Raw genomic sequence first — 17,982 nt, 5'->3', positions numbered from 1 at the left:
AGCTAATCATGTTACAGACCTGATATCAATTAACTTAATTAGTTGCTAGATGCCAGCTGAATCTTTTCAAAATTTCTTGCTTTTTCTGCCATTTGTTGTCCCAGTACCAACTTTTTTGAGACCTTTAGCAGGCATCAAATTTGAAATGAGCTCATTTAGTGGATAAAAGTGTACATTTTCTCAGTTTAAACATTTGTTATATGTTCTATTGTGAATAAAATACTGGCTCATTGGCTTCATTTTATTCAAATTTAAAAAACGTCCCAACATTTCTAGAATTCGGGCAACACTCTTTTGACTTAGCTAGTTATAAAACACATAGCAACACACCAAAAACCACTCAGCCACCAACAGCAACAATAGCAACACCCTAGCATTGTGGCTCTTTTGAATTGTTCCAGTAAGCAAACACCTAGAAACCTCATGGCAATTCACTAGAAAAAAATGCAAATGCTACAATACAATCAGAATCGCAATTGTGCAGCAATTCCCTAACAACTAAAAACCACCCAGAACGGCAACAGCGTAGCAATTTTGACTCAGACCTTATAGCAACCACTCAGAACACCCTAGCAACCACATAGAAACTTTAGAAACTTCAAAAAACCTCTGTTCTGCATGTGCAAACATTTTCCACAGCTAATCAGTAATTAGGGGTGTTATTTGTTTTAATTCACTCAGGATTACTTAGAAAAGTGTTAAATATCACATCTGCGCATGTGGAGATAAAACCTTTAGGTTGTCACACCGCAGGAATGCAACACTCCAATTACGCAATACGCAGGATTGTGTTTCCTCCACAAAACTGACATACCCTTGTTTTATCTGTACAGAGGGACAGAGAGACACAAAACAAAGCAGCCAGAGGGGAGGGAGGAGGGCAAGAGATGTTTTGACTCCCAAAGGAGAAAGAAAGTGTATTTTGTGGATAACGGGCCGTGTGTTTGTGTGGATCTGTGGGTGTGTGGTTGTGCGTCAGAGGGAGGTGTGTTGTGGTACGATCAGCTGTGGCGAGATGTGGACAGTCAGTCCGGCTCTGTTGCAGCGGGGGCCACATTACACCGGCTTCTCCTGAGTTGTACTTCTCTTCAAAGCTCAAATACAGATCCGACTATGAGCCCACAGAGGGTAAGTGGACCTTCAGCTGTGAGATATTAAAAATTATAAGACATAAATACTTTATTATGAAATGTACAGATACAGTATACCTGTACAGATACTCTTCATAACTGCTGCTTGTTTTGTCTTTCTGCCATTAGTTACATTTTTTTTTTTTTTAATTAGGAGTTCCTAAGAATTCCTAACACTGTTGTTGTTGTCATGCTTTTATATGTTATTTTGGTGTTATAAAAATTCTTAGTTGTTAGTTGTAACAGCAACTAACAACAAATTATTTTAAAGAATCTGGAGAATCAAGAAACATGCTTGAGTTGAGCATGTTTTTAATAACACAACAGCAATGTTGGACATTTTGTCCGCCATGTTTAAAGTGACTGTTGCCTCATGTGAAACCTGAATCTCCATGGCAACTTTGGCTGGGTATTACAACACACCTTTAAATGCTCACATGGCGAACGTGTGTGTGTGTGAGTTTGTATATATAATTATTTATGTTGAAGATTTTAAAATTTCATACAGATATTTCATTAATAGTAACAGCAGTTTCCTCAATCATCATCTTCTCTTTGTGTGTTTTTGTCTGATTTCGCATGACTGTGCAGTATTTGAGGGCAAGTGTGACATACTTTCACAAAGAACAGATCCGCACAAACATTGAGTCTGAGGCAACAATTCTAGTGCTGATCCCTGTGTTAAAGCCAGACGTCCAGGGGATTTTCACTAATAACAGCCATTTACACTGTCTGAAAACACTTGTTTGAGGGTGTGGCATGTGTGTTTGTTCAAAACAAAAGCGGTGAAAATGTAGGAACAGACCAAATATAAGCCTTAAAGGTCAGAAATCATCATAGAATTAATATTAGGTGTTATTACTGTGCATGACTGATGCGGTTCAATTTCTTAAAAAAAAAAAAAAAAAAAAAAATATATATATATATATATATATATATATATATATATATATATATATATATATATATATATATATATATATATTAGTATACTAAATATTTCACATTTACGTTTTTTTATGAGGTTTTAATTTTTGTATGTTTTTAATGTTCCTTGCCTTTCTCTAATGCATTATATTTAAAATTGTAATGTTATTGTATGTTAAACATTTTTTTGAACTGTGTGATCCATTTTAATATTATTTTCTCTGCTTATCAGTGTGACAATTCATTTCTTCTCTCTCTTTATTCAGAAACAGGAGACGCCTAAAAAATGACAGAACGACTGATGGCTTCTACTGAAAGGAGCCTACGTAAGTTTAAATTTAAACTATGAGAAAAAAATCCTCACTGCCGTCAGTGTATTTATTTGTTCCTGATAGCGTTGTATATGTAGCCACACCTTTAAGGTGATATGAAGGTTAGACAATCAGTTTTGGTAGATCTTGTCTTCAGATGTTTCCACAAACATTGTAAAAACTGAAAAACCTACATTGTTAGTTGGGAGGTCCTGACTAGGGAAGCTTGATTGTTTCTTATTTCACATATAAAATGCAAAATATTAAAGACAAGTCTTGTAGATTATACTCTAGACATTCTATTAACTGTAAGTAACTTTGTAACTACATGTCAGGTAACTCATTAATTTGTAACTACATGTCAACTAACTCTCATTAGAGTTTTGGTAGACTGTTAGGTTAGGGTTAGTAGAAAAAGTTGACATATACTTGCAAAGTTACTTATAGTCAGTAGAATGTCTGTTGGGGGAGCATCAAAATGAAATGTTAGCTGATATTAAGCAGACAACCTACTAATACTCTAATGAGAGTGACTGACATAAAGTTGCAAAGTTACTTATATTTAGAATGTCAAAAGTAGAAATAACGTGTTGGCGATTATAGTGCTAGCAACACCAGGTTACAAGGACTGCTAAGATGTATGCCAAAACCCATCTGACTTATAACTACAAAAGAAGGATTCATTTTCTGGTCATGAGAGACAGGGGATGATTTAGTGTGTTTTGTTTTCATGATGTGCTGTGAATCTGGGTCAGGTTCATTACCTGTCGTCTGACCCCTCCTCGCCCTCTTCGTCTCCTGTACTGTCTTGCTCCTCAGGTATCCAGGCTGATGACAACCTGAAGTCCATGATCGTCGGCACAGTGATGAGAAAAATCAAGTCTCGCACATGGAAAAAGCAGCGTTATTTCCGGCTACAAGAAGACTGCATGACTATCTGGTACAAGAGCAAGAAGGCTGGAAATGCCCACTCCACCTGTAAGTAGAGTTAACAAGGCTAAAATCCACAATCTGTAATTATTAGTCATTTATCCAAAGCAACGTACTGTATTACAAGTACAATCCCATGGACAGAGGTGTCCAATCCTCCTCCTGGAGGGCCACCTTTCTGAAGGGTTTAGGACTGGAGGAAAACTCTGCTGGAAGGTGGAACTTCCAGGAGTAGGATTGGACACCCCTACAAAAGGAGAAACCTGAGGTTAAGTGTCCCTTCTTCTATTGAACACAAAATAAGATATTTTGAAGAATGCTGATAACCAGTTGATGTAGCCATTAATTTCCATAGTATATTCCTTATATTCCTTAAGGCTACCGTCAACTGTCTAGTAACCAACATTCTTCAAAATATATTCTTTTTTGTTCAACAGAAGAAAGAAATCATACATGTTTGGAAAAACTTGAGGGTGAGTAAATGGGTGAACTATCCCTTTAAGGTCACAATGGTGATAGTTCATGGATCGACTCTTCCTGTGTCTGTACCTATAACCAGCCTAGAACAAGCACACCATTACCCTAGACAGAAATTTAGCAGCTTCATACAGTACACTGTGATTTCAGAACCTCTAGAGCAGAGTTTAACTGTAATTTGCTCCAACACACCTGTTGTTTCTAGTCATTGCAAATACATTGATTAGCCTAGCCTGGACCTGGTTCAGATGTGTTTAATTAAGGTTTGACCTGAACTCTAACATTGGCCCTCCAGGAGCAGGATTGGGTACATCATGCTCTATACAGGGTGTAGGATTTGGCTGAGGGTCAAAGTCTTGATATTTCTTTGGTACTGACAACTCTCGAGACCAAAACTTGGTCTGGGTCTGGGCCTTGATGAGTCAAAAATGGGTCTGTTGGCACGGGTCTGCTATATATATATATATATATATATATATATATATATATATATATATATATATATATATATATATAGCTAATTTAAATGTTTGTTTATGTGCATATAGTTTCTGTTGGTGATGTGGAGGCCGTGCGGGAAGGGCACCAATCTGAGGTTCTGCTTAGCATTGCTGACGAGTTCCCACCTGACCGCTGCTTCACCCTTGTGTTTCGTGGTCGACGGGGCAACTTAGACCTAGTGGCCGAATCAGCAGAGGAGGCACAATCATGGATAAAAGGGATACGCAAACTCATCGATAACCTGGAGAACATGGGGCAGAGAGAGAAACTAGACCAGTATCCTTTACTGTGACTCTTTATCTATCTGTCTATCATTTCGCTCTCTGTCCATCTTACACACACACAAAAGGTTTCACACAGGCTAAAAGGCATTAAAAGACACTTAAATACATTGGGACATCAGCACATCTGATGCCCTTAAGATTCTTAATTTACTTGGATTGAAGTGCAAGTCCCTGAAATCAGATTAGTTGATAGGAACATGTCCTACTTTGGTAAATCATGTGGAGCACTTAGGTTTTCCCTTAAATGCTGTTTCCAGATGGATCTGTGATTGGTTCAAAAAGGCAGACAAAAACAGAGATGGGCGGATGAACTTTAAGGAGGTCAGAGATCTGTTGAAGATGATGAACGTGGACATGAATGAGCATCACGCTCTCCGTCTCTTTACGGTAACTGCACTTTCATGGCCAACCTAAGGTTACGCTGCTTGATGTAGCTTCAGTTCAGTGATGGTTTTGACATTTGACTCACTGATGTCATTATTTGGTGATCCATTTCCTGCAAGTTGTTTGTATTTAGAGCTTCTGTTGTTCTCCAGATGGCAGACAAGTCTCAGTCAGGTACTCTTGAAGACGATGAGTTTGTGCTGTTCTATAAGATGCTGACTCAGCGTGAAGATGTCCTGCGAGTGTTTCAGGAATATTCAAGTGATGGACAAAAGCTAATGCTCCAAGATCTGAAAGATTTCCTGCGGGAGGAGCAGCTACACGAGGATGAAGTTCAGCAGTATGCACTCAATCTCATTGAACGCTATGAACCTTCAGACACGGGTAAGCAATTTTGTGATGAAGCATAGCTAAAGAGGTTGTACTTTTCTTGCTCAAGTTTCTTCAAAGCTTATGTTGTTTGTATTTGACTTTCCACATGCCATTGATCTGTTTAGGGAATCTTTGGTGGTTTAGCCTCTTGTCCCAAACTAATTTTTAACTTTCAAACTTTATCAAAAATAAATTTTAGTTACAGGTATCTTAGTGCTGTTTTTTGTTTTCTTCTTGACTCCAGCAAAAATGTTGCAAGCAATGACATTTGATGGATTCCTGATGTACCTGAGCTCATCAGAGGGCTCCATCTTCAACCCTACCATGGTGGAACTTTACCAGGACATGACTCAGCCTCTCTGTCATTACTTCATATCATCTTCTCATAACACATACCTTCTGGAGGACCAAATCAGAGGACATAGTAGCGTGGAAGGCTATATACGGTACACGTTTTCAAAAACCTATATCAAGTAGGCATTTCCTAACCCATAAAACACTAAATCAGCATGCTTTTCCATGTTAGTATGAGCATTTATCTGGTATAAAAGATACAGATACGTGCAATTCTTCTTATTTTCATAAATATGTGCTTGTATGACTGTTTCAGAGCACTAAAACGTGGCTGTCGATGTGTAGAAGTGGACTGCTGGGATGGACCAAATGGAGAACCAATTGTCTACCATGGACACACATTGACCTCCAAGATCTTCTTCAAGGATGTAGTCACTGTGCTGAGCAACTATGCCTTTAAAGTATGTCACAAGCTATGTTCATTTGCTCTTTCACAGCTGTTCCAATAAGGAACCGTGATGGTACTGTGGTATAGTAAACCACATTACCAAATAATATGGCATTTACATGGTTTTCTAAGGTAAATCAAGGAATACCATGGTATTAACATTATAATAGTGTTACTATAATAATGTAAACAATGTGTCATTAATACCTTTCATCATGGTATAGTAATGATAGCAGATGGTAATACCATGTAGGGCTGGGCGATATATCGCATGCAATTCTCACGCGCATTTCGTCAGTACAGCCGGTTCCCTGATTACCGCTAAATCGCCATCACCTGCTTTCAAATGGAGCGCCTTTTAATAGACAGAGCCGTAGTTCACGGACAAGCCACGCAAAATCGGGTTCATTATCGAAGTCGATTCATCTTCGATACTGAACGCAATTTTGCGTGGCTTGTCCGTGAACTACGGCTCTGTCTCTTAAAAGGCGCTCCATTTGAAAGCAGGTGATGGCGATTTAGCGGTAATCAGGGAACCGGCTTTACTGACGAAATGCGCGTGAGAATCGCATGCGATATATCGCCCAGCCCTAATACCATGGTACTTTGATTTATATACCAGGGTGACTGAAGGTACTTCAAAGGAAACCAAGGTATTACCATGGTATTTTAGAACACCATGTTAATATCATGGTACATATATTTTAGTACCATGGTATATTTCTAAATACCATAGTATAACCATCTGATTCTATCACTAAACTATGTTGTCACAGTATTTTTTTGTAAGGGGATGGTATCTGATTGAAATACCTTGTCTGATTTATAAATGTCCATAAAATGTGGTGTTATCTTATGTGGTATATACCTCTTGGTTTATTTCTTTATCTCTTCATCTTTAATCTTTCTAAACCAGGTTAGAGTACTGTACTTGCTTGCATTTTTTGTGTGTGTGACAGGCTGGGGCCAGGGCACCATACCCTTCTGTTTGTGTGTAATGTGATCTAGGGCAGTCGACCCCTGCCTGAAAGTGTGTTAGCCGCTGTTCTCTGTCGAGTGTTCCATTTCATTCCATCACTTATTCACACACACACTCTCCCCTCCTCAGGCATCGCAGTACCCTGTCATCCTGTCCATTGAGAACCACTGCAGTGTAGAGCAGCAGAAAGTCATGGCCCAACACCTCACCCAGATCCTGGGAGACAAGCTGCTGAAAAGCACTTTAGATGGAAAGATTCCCATCGGCCTCCCGTCCCCCGAGGTGAGCCAGAGAGCATGGATGCATGTGGTCAGTTAAACAAGTACTTAACATGTCAGCTTAATTGGACTGCTTAATGGGCAGTAAGTAGTCATTCATCTTGAAGTGTCCTTGGCAAAGATCTTGAAGTTTCCACCCCAAGAGCAGACGTGTGTATCAGAGTTCAGAGTGCAGTGACCTCTCCATGATACATTCACTTTCTCCGGCTGTTCACCTGGGGTGGCAGCCATATGATCTATGTCCATGCGACCCAGCCACACTTAATTATTAAAGTAAACAACAATATTCCCCAGAAGCATACGACCGTGCTGAAGAAGAAAAAAACAGCTCAGACTAACATGAATTACCTTGCTTGTCAAGACTAGCTTAGGCTAGTTTCTCTGATCTTTCTGGTTAAACTTGTAGACTGATTAATTCTTTCTTAAGTAGCCTGGTGGGGATACCCGCACACCACCATCATCGCTTCAGCAGGGTCTAACCAGAATCGCCATATCAAACATAGCTGTTAGCCACTAGCAACACTTAACCAAACATCATGGTCTTCCTGGTGAAGCTAATTGACCAAGGAAGTCTTGCTAGTTTAGGTGTAAATTCATTGATTCCTTTAAAAGAGATGCTTTTCTATTCGACCAACCCCTAGTTGACATTATTTCTAGTAATGATTTATAGTTTGTGTTAGTGTGTTCACTGTTAAAATGTTACTATATGAGTTTTCAGATGGTTGCTGATGTAAGTGTATCCTCTCCATATTTGTGTGTGTATAGGATCTGAAAGGGAAGATTCTGTTGAAAGGAAAGAAGATAGGAGGATTAGAGGATAGCATGAATGGAGTGGTGGATGACCCTTTGACAGGAGAGGTGAGCGACGAAGAGGAGACTGCTGAAATTGATGATGACCATCATCGTAACGACAGCATACGGCATAGAGGCAAGGTACAGTGATACTTTCAATTCATATTAGCCAAGTGGGTAAAGAGCTGAACTGGTAACAGAAAAGTTGTAAGTTTGAATCCCACCAAAAGTAGACACATGAACTATCTAAAGGAAATAATGTTAAAAAAATAATAATGGGGCATATCTAGAGTACAATTTCTTTGGCTACTTGATCTGCCAATGGATTGTAAAATATTGAATGGTGGTCTTGTCTCACTGGTAGCTTATCAGTTCTTCATCAGAGCTCTGAGTCCTCAAACAAGAGTTTCAGTCTGCCTAGACTTTAACCACAAGATTCAAATGTACTTACGTAACACCTGTTGAACACACTCCTTCATTTGGCTCATTCATGGAAACTTCCACTTCTCCATTCTAGACCGTAAGCAGTATACCTAATGTAGACCAGCTTGTCTTATGTTGAAGGTAGCAAAATATTCTGACAGACAAGAGTTGCACAGTGGCCCTGAAAATGAGCTGATGACAGAAAGCACTAATGAAAGTTGAATGGGGTGAGAATGAAGCAATCTTGGGAAGGAAGTAGACAAACAAACAAGAAAATGCAAGAGAGAAAGTCAGAGATAGATAAGACAGAAACGGCATATCTTCTGTTGTCTTCTGCCATCTGATAGGTGGCCATGTGCACTTGTTGGCACTGCTGTTACCATGCGACACTTGATTCTTTGAACTTTGGTTAGCTACAGTCAGGGATCACCCCTCTTGGTTTCTCCAATCCGAAATACAGTCACCTTGTTGACTTGTCAACTGGAACATTTTGGCATGTTATGTGTTAGCGTTTAATTTGAACATTAACACTGCTCTTCGGACTCTGTCTTGTCAGATTACTGGTTTAGGCTAAGTACTAATAACTATTTAAATGACACATTTATCCCAAGTGATTTACAGTACCCTTCCAACAGGGATAGTCCCTCTGGGAAGTATCTTGCTCAAAGGTACAATTTCAAAGGATTAACCCTTGCTGGCTTTGAACCTACAACTTTTGGTTACCAGCCCAGATCAAGGCTACGCCACCCTAGGCAAGTTGAATATCATGTTAAGATGGCACAGCAGATTGGCTAGGACAGATCCAACAAATGGTAGTGTAAGATGAAGCCAGGTGGATACTAGTCCTCATTATCCATGGGTCGTCTGTCATGACATTGTCTAAGTAGTCCTAGGTTGAATGGTTTGGGTAGCAGAACTGAATGCTTGCAGTAAAACCACATAATACAATTTAGCTAGTTGACTTCTCAAACACCACAGCCATGTTGGAAGGTTTTAGATGCTGTTGAACTAGTTAAAAGCAGTTATGACTGCCAAAATTAGTCCTTTGAGTTCTTAGTAAAGATGGGTGCACACTGTACGATTTATAATAGTCCTTTATGACTGTTGCTTGTCAGACTGTATGAACATGATTCCTGCTGTAAGCCATGTCACACTGTGGGATCTCAGTTGTCATTATTGTCAGACTGTACAGCAGTCAAGGTGCGTTAAAATGGACACACGCAAGAAGACTTGTCCAGAGTTTTACATCATCAATCCATGATGCGTTCGGTGGCGTGAGCTGCATTTACATACGGGATTGAAATGGTGACTAGCAGGGGCAGAATGGGACAAAAATTCAGCCCTGGCACTGTAGCCACACCAGCCCACATTACCACACCCACAGACACACACATTCCCAGGTGAAAAAAGTACACTTCCATAATGTACTTAAAGTGCTCTATTTTCACACACTAATTTTGTACTTTAATATACTAAAAATTCTTCTTTAGTACTTCTTAAGATAATGTTAAGAACATCTTAGTGTACTCAACTGTGCTATTGTGAGACACCATTTAGTTACCACTTGTAGCTCACTTCCCATAACACTACAAATACAGAGATAGTATGTTAAAAGCACTTTTTAGTTCTAATTCATGATGTCTCAAAATAGCACAGTTGAGTACACTTAGATATTCTTAAGATGTACTAAAGAAGAATTTTATTAAAAAATACTATGCAAGTACAAAATTAAGAACAATCTATTAAGTACAAAATTAGTGCATGAAAATAGAGCACTTTAAGTACATTATGGAAGTGTACTTTTTTCTACTGGGTTGCTATACGTTTTTGACTATATTGCAAGTAGCATACAGCAGTCTGTTTACCCAAAATCCCACCTTATCTGCTGATATTTCAGTCATGTAATTCAGTAACAGGCTAGCTAACACTTGTAACCAATTAGCACAAAGCAATGACATTTTAAAATATACAGGGTTTGTATGCTACGCTTACAACTGTTTAAAGGTGCCATCGAATTGAAAATTGAATTTACCTCGGCATAGTTGAATAACAAGAGTTCAGTACATGGAAATGACATACAGTGAGTCTCAAACTCCATTGTTTCCTCCTTCTTATATAAATCTCATTTGTTTAAAAGACCTCCGAAGAACAGGCGAATCTCAACATAACACTGACTGTTACGTAACAGGGGTGTATGACCCCAATATTTGCATATGCCAGCCCATGTTCAAGGCATTAGACAAGGGCAGCTAGTATTAACGTCTGGATCTGTGCACAGCTGAATCATCAGACTAGGTAAGCAAGCAAGGACAATAGCAAAAAATGGCAGATGGAGCGATAATAACTGACATGATCCATGGTAACACGATATTTTTAGTGATATTTGTAAATTGTCTTTCTAAATGTTTCGTTAGCATGTTGCTAATGGACTGTTAAATGTGGGTAAAGTTACCATCGTTTCTTACTGTATTCACGGAGACAAGAGCTGTCGCTATTTTCATTTTTAAACACTTGCAGTCTGTATAATGCATAAACACAACTTCATTCTTTATAAATCTCTCCATCAGTGTGTAATGTTAACTTTAGCCACGGAGCACTATCAAACTCATTCAGAATCAAATGTAAACATCCAAATAAATACCATACTTACGCGATTAGACATGCTGCATGAAGAACACTTTGTAAAGATCCATTTTGAGGGTTATATTAGCTGTGTGAACTTTGTTTATGCACTGTTTAAGGCAAGCGCGAGCTCCGTGGGCGGGGAGCTTGAGCATTTAAAGGGGCCGCAGCCTAAATCGGCTCATATTTAATGATGCCCCAAAATAGGCAGTTAAAAAAATTAATTTAAAAAATCTATGGGGTATTTTGAGCTGAAACTTCACAGATACATTCAGGGGACACCTTAGACTTATATTACATCTTTTAAAAAGACGTTCTACGGCACCTTTAATACAAAAACAACAAAAAAAACAACAACACTAGAGCAAAGTAGCGTGAATTGCATGAAAATGACTTGAGCTAGCTGTATTTTCTGTTTTTTCTTACCTCTACATCACTGTCCTCCAGTGCAACAGCCGAATTTAAACCCTTTGAAAAGAGTTTGGTTAATTTTAGGCAGATGGCAGCGTCGGACTTAAGAGCCTTTTTTTTTGCTTTTTCGAAACTTTTCTGCACCGCCTTTCCTTTTTTTCTAACTTTTACTGACAATTTGCTTGTGTTGCGCTCTCTCTCTGATGACGTGCTTGATTTTGACTGACTTTGACTGACAGGCTATCTAACCAATCATAACGCTGTATCCACATTTATGTCCGACAAAGCAGACTTGAATTTGAAAAATGGTGTGTAGTGTCACGGGCTGCTTGAACTGAGGTGCTACAGCAATCTGTCAAGACACATTAAAGAGCCACACAATGGTATTTATTGTTTAAATTTCTCATCTGTCGACGCATTGTCAGTGTCCTCTTTGCTCCAATGTATTTTTCACTCTGACAGAGCATGATGTGTGGCGTGAGAGCGCCATTGCTTGTTGGACATACATAGCAACAGTAACTAAAGGGGGCGGGGCAGTCGGCCCATCTCGGGACCGGGCCGGCCATTTCTTAACATTTATTATTAATATTATTATAACCATAGTGACATCGTGCTAGCAATAAAAACCCGTCCTATGTTGTCTCACTAAATGCATCATCAGGTTCAGCATTCTTATTGGTTTTTGTTTTGACGGGTCACACTGCAGGACTGCGCGTCAAATGTTCTGACACTCCCAGAATTTCCTAGGAGGTAAAATTTGATCACAATGGTCCAGAGGCGTAATTTGCAGGTGGGACGGGTGGGACATGTCCCCACAACTTTTTGCCAGGGTTGATATTGTCCCCACCACTTTTTGAAACATCTCGCGGCACGGATGTATTTAATCCAAAAGAAACATCTCTAGTTGATTAGCAATTTGTTCGTTTGTGTTAAAATAATAGGCGATCTGGTGCTGTTATCAGTGGCACAACAGTGTTCTCTTGGCGCTCATGCACACTGCGCAGTCTTCACAGAAGAACGCTTCAATCTATCGCTTAATGCTGTTGCGGAGACTTGTTTCGGTGAAATCACAAAACAAAATGCACATAAACGTGTCCCTGCTCTTGATATACAATCACTGATGAGCATCTTTGGTTTTAATGAGAAAAAATAAATAAATAAATTGTACGAGGGCAGATTAGAACCTGATTGGAACCTAGAACCTCTGGCACGCTGAACAAAAATTCTACCACTAATCCATCAGGACAATCTAATACACTCTCAAGACCAACAATATTGTATTATAGTAGATTTAAGGATGAAACTATCATATTAAAAATGAGGTATATGTAAATAAACTAATGCATTTATTACTGTAATAATACAATTCCAATTCCACATTCCTGTCCCACCCACTTATTAAAACAAAGTTATGCCACTGCAATGGTCATTAATCAGCTGTCAGTCAACATGTCAAACTAACGATCAAAAACTTTTAGAGATTTTGGCCTAGGATCTGAGGAATCTTTTATGGTTCACAAAATTTGTCTCAGACTGCCAAATCGTACAGTGTGAACCCGACTTTACCCAGCTAAAAAGGTGGTTTGCTGGTCTTAAATGACTTAAGCTGGTGTTCAGCTGGATTAGCTAGTTGACAAGCTTATCTCAAAGACCTGACCAGCTGACAAGTGCCCGCAACTCTTTTAAATCATCAAAAAAGATCAGCCTGGTCAGTGAAAAACCAGCAAACCACCTAAGGCAAATTTAAGAAAATTAAACTGATGTGGAACTGTCTAACTGAACTAAAGGACTTTTTTTGTACTGTCTAGAAATCCAAGCAGCGTCTATCTAAAGAGCTGTCCGACTGTGTGGTTTACTGCAAGAGTGTCCACTTTAGCGGCTTTAAACATTCACGAATTCACTCCAAGTTTTACGAGATCTCCTCCTTCACGGAGTCTAAGGCCCGGAAACACATAAGGGAGGCAGGTAAAGGAAACACGAGTCTGACTGCTTATAACAGCTCATTAATTATTTTTTTTAGAGAATTGTATTGTCTTACTTTGTCTCTGTGCTACAGGAGCGGAGTTCGTTCTCCATAACGCTCGTCAGTTGAGCCGGGTTTACCCCAGTGGTTTGAGAACTGACTCATCCAACTTCAACCCACAGGACATGTGGAACGCAGGGTGCCAAATTGGTGAGCCTACCTGAAATAAAAAAAGGGTTTAAATAGTTTTTTTTAATAACCATGAGATTCTGCTTCAGCTAGCCTAACTAAGATATGTTTCTTTTCTGAGCTTTAGAATTTTATAATATTCTCTATTGATGAACATAGCACAACTATCTATAAGATTATTAGTATAATACAGATGTGATTAATATCTATAGTAGTTGTTGGGTCAAACTTATGTACTAGACCTTGGTCAGTAAAAATAAAAAAATAAAACTGGGGCTAGTTGCATAAACCGCCAAGACTAGTCTTACAAGTTAGTCATCAATTTTTTTTTCCTCAAGACTGTTCGTTAAGATCATACTAGATCTTAAAGGGTTAGTTCACCCAAAAAGAAAATTCTGACATTAATTACTCACCCTCATGTCGTTCCACACCCGTAAGACCTTCATTTTCAGAGCACAAATTTAAGATTTTTGATGAAATCTGAGAGGTATATGACTCCTCCATAGACAGCAAGGTCCAGAAAGGTACTAAAGATATTGTTAAAATAATAATTTTATGAAGTGATGAGAAAAACAAAACAAAAATATGCTTTATACAAAAAACTAAAAATAATGACTTTATTCAACAATGTCTTCTCTTCTGTATAATTCTCCTATGCTGTTTACGTTCAGACATAGAACCTGGAAGCGCTGAACGTAAACAGTGTAGGAGAATGACACAGAAGAGAAGATATTGTTGAATAAAGTCGTTATTTTTGTTTTGCTTTTGGCCACAAAAAGTATCATAAAATTAAGTTTGAACCACTGTCTTTAGTACCTTTCTGGACCTTGAAAGTGGTGGTTAAAATGCTGTCTATGGATGAGTCATTGACCTCTCGGATTTCATCAAAAATATCTTAATTTGTGATCCGAATATGAACAAAGGTCTTACGGGTTTGGAACGACATGAGGGTGAGTAATAAATGACAGAAATTTCATTTTTGGGTGAACTAACCTTTTAAGATGAGTTTTGTTCGATCGGATCACAAATACACAATGCTAAATACAGGTGTAAATGGGGTCTAAATCCTTTTGAGCTTTTCCTAATGCGTAAACATTATAAAAAGCGTGCATGCCAGACAGGATTTAAACTTTGTTGGCTGGAGACCAAATATTGGTTTGAGGATGAAAAATGTACCAAGCACAATGTTCGCTCACCATTTCTGATTTGTAACCCAAACAAACCCTCGAAGAAATCAGGACAGAAGTGGTTGAAAGTGGACAAAAGAGACAGATTAAAATACTAGGTGCAAACGGGTATGTTTTTCCTTCATCTACTTGTGATCCGATAGACCAAAGCGCATCTTAACACCAGGTGTAAACAGGGCCTAGGAGACCAACTGGCTAAACCATCTGAACACCACCAACCTGACCTGGGACCTGGCTGGGAGACCAACAAAACCAACTAGGAATAGCAAACCATCATAGGATGGTTTAATATACAAGTACTCAGTTTATGAGCATTGCTAGTTAGAGTAACTAGCCAAGACATCACTAGTATAACAGCTTAAATTATCATGCTTTATCCATGAAATTGGAAAATGTTCAACTAGAAATTGTTTTATGCAGGAACTCGTATTACTGAATACAAACGGTGGTAAATATTTTTCATTGCTAAGTGTAGCTTTCTCTTCTCTTCTCTTCTCTTCTCTTCTCTTCTCTTCTCTTCTCTTCTCTTCTCTTCTCTTCTCTTCTCTTCTCTTCAGTTGCTCTGAACTTTCAGACCGCAGGGGTTGAGATGGATCTAAATGACGGCTTATTCAGTCAGAATGGGCATTGTGGCTACGTACTGAAACCAGCGTTTATGCGCAACATTGACGAGAGGTTTGACCCAGAAAACCCCCAAAACCGAGATGGTTACAATCCGCTTAGCCTGTCTATACAGGTAGAAACCTGAATTTCTGTGCACATGTTGGACAATAGATAACGTATAAATAGATAACGTGTTTATATGTTAAACTTGCATTGTTTGTTCATTCCAGGTCATCAGCGGGCAACAGCTTCCCAAGGTAAACATCAAGGAGGGCTCAATTGTTGATCCCCTCGTTCGGGTGGAAATTCATGGCGTACAGCTGGACCAGGCCAAGCAGGAAACCAGATACATTGACAACAACGGTCAGTTAAAACGTATAGGACGGAGTTGTGTCTAGACTGAGAAAGTCTAGACACAGTTAAACCAGAGATCTAGTTGCGTTCAAAAGACTAAACAAGCTAATGGTTTTGAAGTACAAATGTTCCATGTACTCATAAACTATATTTATTTAATAATTATAGAAATTTTGAATTGAATTGAAATTGTCTTAAAAAATTTGAGATGCACAGTAGAATAGCATGTTGTACAGTGTTAATGCTTGAAATTTCATGTCAACAACCTGTTTGTCTCTGCAGGTTTCAACCCGGTATGGTACGACACACTTCAGTTCACCGTTCACGCCCCTGAGTTGGCGCTGGTTCGGTTTGTCGTGGAAGACTATGATAAAACATCAAAGAACGACTTTGTGGGACAGTTCACTCTCCCTTTCACCTGTATTCAACAAGGTACGTCTCCATTCCACCAAATGCATCAAAAATGTATCTTCAGTGAAGCTGCTGTTAATACTAAGTATTAAGTAAGCACATTTTGTTCTTCCTTATAGGATATCGTCACATCCATCTCCTGTCTAAGGACGGCACCAGCATACCTCCTTCCTCGCTTTTTGTTCACATCCGGATAACTAAACTAACGTAAAACAAAGAGACTGAATTTAATGGTGTCTTACATTGACACGTGCACAAAAGGAGCAACAATTTCAAGTCTTCCCAGTCAACACTTGTTTGCAGAATGCTGACATCATATTTATACTTATTATAATAATTTAGAAAATGAATTCAAATGTAACAATTCACACTTTTAAGGTAAAGTTGTGTTGCTATAGATTTAGTTAATTTATACGCCAAATAATTTTATAGTCATTTTATTTACTTTAAACGTTTGTTATTAAGATTTGTGTGATTGTAGGGAGCTGTCTAAGTTCAACTTCAATGAGATACATGTCCAGGTTGTATTTTAACCTCAAAATCAAAAGAAAAAACAACAAGATAATGAAGCCTATTTTGGTTTGTATTAAGGACTAAAATGTAGTTGCTAAATTTAGTTAGTCAATGACCCAGATATTTCAAATGAGATTCCCCCGCTGTTAGTGTTACCATGCATGGTGAGTCTTTATCTTGCTTTGTGTATTTTAGATATATTTTAACAGAAAAGGTTTTGTTTCTTAGTCATACCACTCCATTTCAGTAGTACTTACAGTGGTGTGTGTGTTAACTGCTCTTTTGGAATAAAGTACAGAGATAATGGGCACAAGGGTTCAATTACAATCTTCCTTTGGCCCTGAAGTACCTCAGGGGCCAGACTCAGTTACACAGAGATACAGAAGGCAGTGAAAATTACCCCGTTTGTTCCCACCTCCACCTACCTGGATACAGTATACTACTGTATACATTTCAAAATACATATACTCTTGAATGCATCACCTTTCACCTATGTATAAGAGAAATTAAAGTAGATTATTCTGAATAATGTCAAGTCATTTGTTAAATCAAATGTATGCTGCTGGACTAATAGTGTTAATTTTTGTATTTCTAAGCTTTGTATGAGGCGAATCTATATACTGTTTTTGTAACATTGCTCAGTAACTAACTGTAAACTGTCTGTTTTGCTTGTATATATGTATGTATGTATTTATTTGCCATATTCATCAAAGAATAAAGATAATTTTAAAAGGATTTCCTGTGTCTGTTGCCAGTTTATACCAATTTTTAAATGATAAAACAACATGGTAAAAATGAGGAGACTAAAAATTATTAATTTCATCAAGTCTAAGATGGTTTCTTAGCCTGTTCAGACTGGTCTGTTTTGCTGTTTTGTGCTGGTCAGGTTGGTAGACCCCAATTGCAAACCAGCTTAAGTAAATGTATATTTAAAAATTACTTCCTAGCGGGATATTGTTGAAATTATGTTTAATAAGTTAAAGTATGGGCAAACGGACATTTACAGGAAAGTCGTGACTTCATTACCTTCGGTTAAAGTTACATTTCTTATTATTTTTGGCAATAGTTATGTGCTTTATGTTACAGTTCGTGTTCTTTAATTAAGTTATTATTTAAGTTTAAGGTTGGTTTGTTGGTAAACTATACCTGAATATTATTTTCAAGTGTTACAGTAGAGTAGACGATTCTCAACGACGACC

General features: G+C 38.4%; 1 protein-coding gene across 1 annotated transcript; it reads left to right on the top strand.

The window, feature by feature from the left end:
- The first annotated feature begins 694 nt into the window (after nt 1–694).
- plcd4a (phospholipase C, delta 4a) lies at nt 695–17,518 on the top strand. The gene is made up of 16 exons (XM_048168396.1): nt 695–1,128; nt 2,324–2,383; nt 3,188–3,346; nt 4,324–4,552; nt 4,818–4,947; nt 5,097–5,328; nt 5,561–5,762; nt 5,927–6,071; nt 7,167–7,319; nt 8,081–8,248; nt 13,372–13,528; nt 13,620–13,736; nt 15,460–15,638; nt 15,736–15,868; nt 16,142–16,291; nt 16,390–17,518. The coding sequence occupies exons 2-16, from the start codon at nt 2,344–2,346 to the stop codon at nt 16,479–16,481; spliced, it is 2,286 nt and encodes a 761-aa protein (XP_048024353.1). The 5' UTR covers nt 695–1,128; nt 2,324–2,343; the 3' UTR covers nt 16,482–17,518.
- Nucleotides 17,519–17,982: the final 464 nt, after the last annotated feature.

The sequence above is a fragment of the Megalobrama amblycephala genome, linkage group LG2, assembly GCF_018812025.1.
Source record: "Megalobrama amblycephala isolate DHTTF-2021 linkage group LG2, ASM1881202v1, whole genome shotgun sequence".
Taxonomy (NCBI): domain Eukaryota; kingdom Metazoa; phylum Chordata; class Actinopteri; order Cypriniformes; family Xenocyprididae; genus Megalobrama; species Megalobrama amblycephala.
This window is presented reverse-complemented; position numbering and strand designations above follow the sequence as displayed.